The sequence below is a fragment of the Salminus brasiliensis genome, chromosome 24 (genome assembly GCF_030463535.1).
Source record: "Salminus brasiliensis chromosome 24, fSalBra1.hap2, whole genome shotgun sequence".
NCBI lineage: Eukaryota > Metazoa > Chordata > Actinopteri > Characiformes > Bryconidae > Salminus > Salminus brasiliensis.
The window spans coordinates 6,249,615-6,259,070 of NC_132901.1; the positions used below are offsets into that span (position 1 = coordinate 6,249,615).

At 38.2% G+C, this 9,456-nt stretch overlaps 1 protein-coding gene across 1 annotated transcript; it reads right to left on the reverse strand.

Annotated features, from left to right (window-relative positions):
- Window positions 1-1,839: 1,839 nt before the first annotated feature.
- On the reverse strand, window positions 1,840-8,602 carry LOC140546546 (CD209 antigen-like protein A). Its single transcript, XM_072669900.1, has 5 exons — window positions 8,323-8,602; window positions 5,037-5,216; window positions 4,532-4,674; window positions 4,330-4,442; window positions 1,840-4,010 (listed from the first exon to the last, which is right to left on the reverse strand). The coding sequence occupies exons 1-5, from the start codon at window positions 8,492-8,494 to the stop codon at window positions 3,860-3,862; spliced, it is 759 nt and encodes a 252-aa protein (XP_072526001.1). The 5' UTR covers window positions 8,495-8,602; the 3' UTR covers window positions 1,840-3,859.
- Window positions 8,603-9,456: the final 854 nt, after the last annotated feature.

The following is a 9,456-nucleotide window of genomic DNA, read 5'->3' on the forward strand; positions in this document are numbered from 1 at the left end:
GTGTCCTGTTGTCAGTGGACCTTGGCACTCTCCTCCAGGCTCCTCCAGGTACCAAGGAAGCTAACACAGGTAAACCTAAACAAACATAACGATTTTCTTAAAATATATTTCACAAGCAATGATAAGCACGAAGAATAATGTGAACATTATTTAACAAAAGGCCTTTCAAATGTCTTACCTGGTGTAGGTAATCCTTTAAGCACTGGTGGCCACTTGGAAGTGCCTGGCTTGTGTGTGGTTTAAAAATGGGACCTGGTCTTCCTGTCCCTGGGTTGGAGATTTAAAGTGGACTGGGCTGTTTCGATTTCTCACTTGAACCTTTTCCACCTCTTTACGCAAGTGACGGGTGGCCAGTGTGGAGGTCGGAATTTAGTATGTCCATACCTTTTAGCTTGGATGCCTTATGGGATGCCTTTTTCTGGGCCTATGGCAGCTGAAGAGGCCACACAGAGTCCAGATTACAATCTTCGAGTCTAAGCTGAAAATTCACTTGTTCAGTCTAGCTTTTGGTAATCAATGTTTCCCTTTCGATAAAGGGATGTCATTATTTTAAGCACTGTAGGGTAAGTGACAAGACTGCTTTGCTGTTGGGCATTTCTTGATGGATGCTCTTGATGGCACCCCTGTAGAAAGTACACATGATGGGGGTTGGGGCTCTGGCTCTTCTCAGCTTGCGAAGGAAGTAGAGGCAATAGTGAGCTTTCCGGGCCAGCTGAGTTGTTGATCCAGGACAGGTCCTCCGAGACGTGCACTCCCAGGAATTTGGTGCTGCTCACTCTCTCTACCACAATACCGCAAAATCGTTAATCCTCCTCCTCCCTCTTCTCTGACCTGCTTCTCTCCTCTTTTCACAGGTGACCTCCTACATCTTCTCACCTCCAATAATCCTAACACCTGTCCACCTGTCCCTGTTCCATCCCCTCTGTTCCAAACAATCGCTCCAAACCTCCTTCCTTTCATCTCCTTTGTCATAAACAGCTCTTTGTTGTCAGGTCATGTACCATCGGCCTTCAAGTCTGCCAGAGTTGTGCCTATCCTAAAGAAACCAACTCTGGACAACTCTCAAGTCATGTTGCAAATGTAACTCGGTCCTGCAGATTTCTCCTGTACAACATCTGGAGAATTCAACCCTTCCTCTCTAGAGAGGCCACCCAGGTGCTTGTTCAGTCTCTTGTCACTTCCAGACTTGACTACTGCCACTCTCTTCTGGCTGGTCTCCATCTGCGCACTATCAAAACCTTCCAGCCTTCCCTCAAAACTCGCGGAAGACAAGCGTCCAGGGTTTTTTCTGTCCTGGTACCAAAGTGGTAGAACGAGCTTCCCCTGGGTGTCAGAACGGTCGAGTCACTCTGTCTTCAAACGCAGGCTGAAGACCCACCTCTTCCAAGAGTACTTGGACGAATAGAGTACTATGGTCACCTTATTGTCTTATATGTCTAAGCTTAGAGGTATCTTTTGAATTATAAGTCTATTCTAACTAGCTAAGGTTTTTCTTGGGTAAATAGCAAAGCACTTTGTAAGTCGCTCTGGATAAGAGCGTCTGCTAAATGCCATAAATGTAAATGTAAATGTAAATGTTAATGGTCAGATGAGCATGCTTGGAGTTCCTTTTTTCCTGAAGTCCACAATAACCTCATGCATTAAATATTTAAGAAAAATCTTTGACTCAGGTATTATTTAAAATACTTACAGCTGTTTGATTTGCAAGCTAAATAAAACTTAAACCAAATATGCCTTACTTTATACTGGAGTATAATCCTCATTATAGGAAACAAAATAAACATGAACAATGTCAGATAAAATACAAACTTATTTGGCAAAATCTTTTAAAAAAGCAGTGTTTAATTTTTGCAAATTGATTCATTGATCAATTAATGGAGTGGTGTGAGCATAGATTTGGAAGACTATGTACCTTTTATTTAAAGCATAACTATTGATAAAGTACAACTGGAAATTAGACAGACAGGGCTAAAAAGGAAGATACATTGAGAAAGATACTAGTGTAAGTAACACTAGTGTACTGCTAGTTTAAAGTAACACTGAAATGGCATCCTTTCCATTGTTTTAATAAATATGTGAAATATGTGAACCTCCTACAGCTCTACTGTCTACTGACTCTGACTAATTTAGATGGATAAATACTGTCCATATTACTTTAGTAATGTGTAATAAAACTCATTATTCATGATGAAAAAACTCTACTGCTAATGATAATATGATTCTTCGCCATGTTAGTTATGTTGGAATTTAGGCTATATGACAGCTAGATTGTTGCATTTTTAATGAAGTAATTTGTTTTCTCTGTGCTGCTTTTCACACACATGTAAAACAGCTGTTGAAGTCACAAATAAAATTGAATGATTATGTGGCAGATGTCTGCTGTTTATTTTATGAATTCCTATAAATTGTCTTGTCTAATTATTCCTCAATCTTTGATTTACTTGTAATGAATTTATTGTGTGGCATTTAAATGTTCAAATCGATTTTTTTTTCAAGTAAGTCCTATTTGTGCTTAAATATTGTACAACCCCTTTAAAAGTTGTTATTCAGTGGCTGTGTAACAAAGGTAATGATTATATATAGAACTGCAACAACACAAACAACTGCTATTGTTACACAGACCCTTTTCGAGACCCTTTTTGCTACAGATAGTACAGATCGGACCAGGTCTGCCGACAATATTCAGCTGGATGAAGCATTCTTTACCTTTTTACTCAATTTGAATATATGATAAATAAAACAACAGGCAGTGACTATGTGTAACTGTAAATTAATTTTAATTTATTACTTCTCAGATTCCCTTTTGATGACCTGATGACTGCACGAGAAGCTGATTGGGAAGTTACATGATTGACCTCACCTGGTCCCCAATGAAAACAGCAGAGTATATACGTAATGAGTAAGAAAGAAGAAAGGACACAAGCTACCTGCACTAACACTACCCCACACAAGAGTGTGATATGCTAATTACCTAAAGGAAAAATTACTTTAGTAATGAAGGCAGATCCCAATAATGTTTCACTGGTTTCTGGATATTTTTTAATGGATGTTTTTGGAGTGGCTGTCACAGTTGCCTGACTTAAACCCAATAGAAAATCTGTGGGATTTGAAGAAGGTGGTTGCAGCATGCAAACCCAAGAGTATTAGTGAGCTTTTGGCCATTGCCCATGAGTAATAGGCTAAGATTCCTTAGGAACACTGCCAGAAGCTGGTGTCTGTCTATGCATCATGGTGCAGCAGGTCATAACAGTGAAAGGGTGCTCTGATGCTTTAAGATACTTGTCATGAAAGGGTTAAATAATTCTGAGACCAAAGTAGTCATTAAAAGAGAAATCTTCTATTGAATTTGGAGAAAGCAAGTTGTTTTCAGCTATTTAATATATTCTTGTTTGATTGGTTTATTGCAAACAGCAATTTTTGCAACTAAAAGCTACTTGCACTGTGAGTTTTTCATAATTTTTGGACCTGTAAATGGCATGTGTATGAAAGCAATGAAATCCTCACAACAGTATTTAAAGACTTCTTATGAGATTACAGTCTGAAGAGGACGTGACTGGATTCTTTACACACTTATAAGTTTTAGGCACTACTGGTCAAGTTTTTGTAGATTATTTAAATAAAAGTAACTGAACAAATATCATCATTCATATTTAGCTTTTCTTAATTATCATATTGTTGGGAAAAAAATAAAACTCTTTAAAAGTCTTTAAAGTGCCATTACTTTTGCACATGCAATCTGTTATGTTTTAAGCATGTTCACTTAAGCAAATAAACAGCAATTATGCATTAGAGAGTGCAAAAGTGTGTTCTCTGTAGAGGATGTTTCTGTTCAAAGTTGCCAAAACATTTGCATAAGATTTTAAAAGTCTTCGAGTTTTTTCTCACAGATCCAGTACTGGAAATTCTGGCATGGTTTATCATTCCATCTCTTTCCAAGTTGAGGTCCAGTTACAACACAGTCCTGATCATTTAGCCATTTACCATTATTAGGCTGACCACTCTCCCAATACCTGGAACAACACATATAATACACATTTTTATGAAAAAATAAATAACATTAATATTTTAACATTAATATAAATTGTAACCCTCTGACACTATTAATAATGTTAAATGGAAGGTCCATTTACTGTTAAATGCAAAAAGTCAGCTTGGTAAAATCATCCAGATAACAAGGATATCCACAAAATTATATTTGGTAAAACTGAATTAAATTTAGTAAACTGACCTTTGTAAAGAACATATAAAACATTGTCTTTTGATGTAAACTACAGAACTAAAAACAAATCTGAATGAATACATCATGACTGCGGTTCACTGTTCTCTTACGCAGTGGTAAGTGCTGAGCCATCCACCCATTTCCAGACTCCTTCTTTGTCTCTGTCAGTAAGGCCAATAAAAACTGCAGCATCTTTGCAGTTAATCAAAGAATCCACAAACTCCTGTTGAAGTAACATGGAACAACTAGGGTGCATTACAGTGTATTCTTGGGACAAAACACACATGTTCTGAATATAATTACTTGGTTTACCTGTTCCTCTCTGCTGTTTATAATCAGCAGGTCTGCCCCTCTCCCTCTACAGTCCTCTCTGCTCTCACTCCAGCTCCTCTTCTCAGTAGAAATGTAGTAAACACTGTAATTTAAGTATCTCCAGCCCTCCTGAAATGTCTTTTCTAGTGCAGACAATTTACAGATACACAATTGACACATTCGCCCAGAGGCCATTAATCAGTATTAGCACAACTAACACAAGACACGGATTATACTGCAGTTGACTGGTACCATCATTTGGAGTTGCTACTATCATCTTTTTCAACTTTCAAAATATGTTACTGTTACTAGATCCACAAGTAAAAAAAGAACTTCAAAATCATGCGTTTATGAAGTGTTTAAAAATTTACCTGTAAAGCAGTTTTGTTCTGGGACAGCTTAGATGAATGATTTGTGAAGCCCTAATCGTTTTATTGATTTCATTATTAAATGCATTATATCTTTCTTATTCATTATTCTTTATTTATTAAATATGTTTGCTTACCCAAAAAGGAAAGTTTTCTCTGAAGCCCGACAGTGAAGTTGGTGTAACTGGTCCGTAACTGATGTCTCTCTGCAGTGAACTTGATGCACAGCAGTGTGACAGCAGTGAGCAGGAGAACACATAGCATCCCCAGACACACTGCAGTTGGTTTGTACAATCTGCTAATTTTTTTTCCCTGTCCTGTAACAAAAGAGCAGGAGTGAATGTTATGTGCAGATGTTCACAAGAATGTCTCCTGTCAAACTGGATACTTGACTATCTCACCAACCAACCACAGTATGTGAGGGCATGGGACTGTGTCTCTGATATGGTGGTCAGCAGCACAGGGGCCCCTCAAGGAATGGTCTTGGCACCGTTCCTCTTCACCCTGTACACTGCTGACTTCATGTACAGCTCACCGACCTGTCACCTCCAGAAGTTCTCTGATGACTTGGCGATCGTCGGCCTCATAACTAATGAGGAGGACAGTGAGTACAGAGGACTGATTCAGGATTTGTGTCTGGACTGGTGTCTGCAGAACCACTTTCAGATTACTGCGGGAAAGACCAAAGAACTGGTGGTGGATTTCCGCAGGTGCAGACACCCCCCTCCATCAGTGAACATCCAGGGTATGGACATCGAGAGAGTGGACTCTTATAAATACCTGGATGTTCATCTAAACAACAAACTGGACTGGTCAGTTAACACTGCTGCACTCTACAAGAAAGGCCAGAGCAGACTCTACCTACTGAGGAGATTGAGATCCTTTGGAGAGCAGGGAGCACTCCTGAGGACGTTCTTCGACACAGTGGTGGCATCTGCCATCTTTTATGGAGTGGTCTGCTGGGGCAGCAGCATCTCGACAGCAGATAAGAAGAGACTGAATAAACTCATAAAGAGGGCTGGCTCTGTCCTAGGAAGCTTCTTAGACCCAGTGCAGGTGGGAGACAGGAGGATGACAGCCAAGCTCCCACCCCATGCATGATAGTCTGGCAGCACTGGGCAGCTCCTTTAGTGACAGGCTGCTTCACCCCAAGTGTGTGAAGGAGCAGTATCGCAGGTCCTTCCTTCCTGCTGCCGTCAGACTCCACAACCAGCACTGCTCCCAGCGGACCACATACACACACACTTAACTACACACACATGTTCAGGGAATAGAGATCCCTCAATGTAAAAATACAATGTGCAATACACCAACATGTGCAATTAAGGGTCAATTTGCAATTATCTGTAAATAATCTGTAAATAATATTGTTATTGTTTTTTTCTTAGAGTTTTTTTACATCTGTTATTTATATTGTGTGTATATAGTGGTAATTTGTAACATGCATCTGAGTGTCTTACTAACCTTTTGCTCTTGTGACACTGAGCATTTCCCTACTGTGGGACTAATAAAAGATTATCTTATCTTATCTTATCTTATCTTATAAATCAATATAGTTGTACCTCTTCCTCAAACTGCTGGGTTTTAGTTTTAAGATTTAGTCAGTTCTGTACTATGCGTTTGGTCATCCACTTGGACCTAACATTGTAACACTGTAACAATACAGGCACATTACAAGGTTACTACTATGCTTTAATGAAACAGTTAAAATGTATCATCATCATGTTCAAAGTCATTCTAAACCATGATATCCACCTCTTTGCTTCCCGCTTCATTAGCAAGAGTAACAAAACAGCATCTTTATTCATTACCTTCCATATTTAACCACAATCCCCTTCCCATCTCACCCTAAAAATCTTAAACATATACAACAAAAAATCTACAGTCTGTGCTTCGTTCAAACCTAGACAGTGTTGAGCCAAACAAGTTAGAGAGAAAAGGATAGCTCCATGGTATAGCAACTATACACACTCTTTGATACAGACTGCTCATAGTTACGAACATCAATAGCAGCATAATATTTTTTTTCCAACTTGAATGGTAAAGGTGCACGTATTTGTCACTGTACTATGGTACAGCAAAATGTGTATTCTGCATTTAACCCATTTGTGGTAGTGAACACACACACACTTGTGAACTAGGGGCAGTGAGTATACACACACCCAGAGCGGTGGGCAGCCAACTCCAGCGCCCGGGGAACAGAGAAGGTAAATCAGAATCAGAATCAGAATCTCTTTATTTCACCAAGTATGTTACACATACAAGGAATTTGTCTTGGTGAGAGCAACACGTATGTCAAGTAACAAAAAACACAGAACACAGTCTTAAACTAAAGGAAAATGACACTAAACAATAAATAGGGTAGGGGATAAATTAAAAAAGTAAAAAGTACTAAAGGTAATAAAGAGCTGATATTTACAGAAAGTAAAGAGCTGATATTTACAGAAAAGAACATCTGTTCTCAAGGGCCCAACAGTGGCAGCTTGCCAAGCCCGGGAATCAAACCCACCGCCTTGTTATCAATAGCCTGGCGCTCTAACCGCTGAGCCACCACTGCCCCGCACTGTGGAAGCGCAGTCTTACAGAGTACAAACAAGTTTTAATCAAAGCCACACCATCTCACCATTTCACTAGCATGGACTTTCACATTATCACTGAGCATGTGTCCTACACTCACTCACATTTTCATAACTCATAACTTATGACCTCACACTAGCCATATCTTTTTATTATCTTACTCTTTCTGTCCATTTATTCTTGTTGTTATGTTATTGAATCTGCTATTCCGCATCAACTAGAGGTTTCTTCTTTTCATGTAACACTCTGGGAGTCATTTGGGACTTGATTGGTGTTCAGAGTTACATTTAACACGGTTCATTTAATTGTGAAGTAACAGAAGAATTATGAGGATGGATGTAAATCAAAAACTTGAACATGAAGGATGGTCACCAGCTACTGCAACACCAGCTCCATACCACATTGATCCTGCATCACAATGCATTTATTTCCCAGTTAAGAGCTGTAAAGTGTTTACTTTAATGTATTTGCATTACTTATGGGCCGTACACTGACATAAGATGAAACATCTAATTGATGTAGGCTTTGAAAGAGCAGTTTAATTTTACAGATCCTCAAAATTTCTTCTGGAAGATGTCATGTAGATCATATGACCATAAGTAGAGTAAGTTGCTGTAGAAGAAGCAGATCCACATGCTGAATTAGCTCTGCCCTAATATGCCCAATCCGTTCAACTCTCAGATATGATGTGGCTTAATTGAATATATATATATATGTATATATATATATATTACTGTTTTTTTACCTGTATTTATATCTGGTTAGAGGTTATATATAGGTTAAACCATTGCATTATTAGAAACAATCACAAAGAATGAAAGGAATGCAGAGAGAGAACATAGGCACCTGAATGCTGTAGTTTCTGATCCTTTCTTGTATTTTGAGACTCCAAACATCCTCCTCTCATTTCTTCATATACATTCCAGCTGTTCTCTGAATCAGGTTTACTATTTGCAGCACTTTCTGAAACTTCTTTTTTTCCTTCTCTCATCTCCACTTTGATCTCTGCACTAATCATGATCCTGGTGTATAGAACAATTTTGATAGGTCAACATGTCAGATTTACATCTGATCAAATGAATGAAATCTAATCTACACCAAGCTTCAGATTTCAGAGTGGCTCAGTGTGTGTGCACATGTGTGGGTGGTTATGAACCTTCTATATAGGAAGTTAAGAATGAAGCAACTGAGATGTCATTCTCTTACTTCCCCTTTCCTACTTGTTCCTGCTGCTTTCAGTGACAGTGGTTTTATGCACTGCAGATGGTAAAATGGTGCATTTGAGAGACCTGATATATTTAGCTTCTAGCTGGGAGTTTTGAAAGTGGGGGAGTTTGAAATGGTGTCTGTTTGAATTCATGTAGTGAGTATGTACATGTAAAAATGGAGAATAAGTGAGAAAAAGTTAATGATGACTTTTATAAGCAGATTTTTACAGGTTTTTTTTTTGTTTACAGTTTATAGGTGGTGGGTTGGGTTTTACCCCACAGTGATGGTACAAGGATCCTAGGTACAAATTAAACAATAAATTCAGTGGACTAAATTGCAATATTTATTTGATTGATCAGTTTAATTAAATTAAATTGATTTGTGTAGCACTTTTCGCAATGTTTGTCAAGATGCAGCTTTACATAAATAGCTAGCAAAATATTTTAAGAAAACTAGCATTTAACTAGCAATTAATGGGGAACCAGTGTTTAATGTGTAATGTTTTAATGTCTAGTTTTGTATGTTTCTGAATTGTTAACAGTTAACAGTGTTAACAGTGTGCCATGTGTCTAAAGTCCTGGAATAGAGTCAGGACAGTGAAACAATTTTTGTTTCTTGACAATACCACAGTGAATTTGAAATAATGCAACCAAAATGTAGTAGAAGTGTATACTTTCAGATTTAATTCAAGGGATAACAAACATTGCTTTAACCAATTATAAATATAATAAAGAATTAATTTACAGTCCCTCCATTTTCATATGCTCAAAT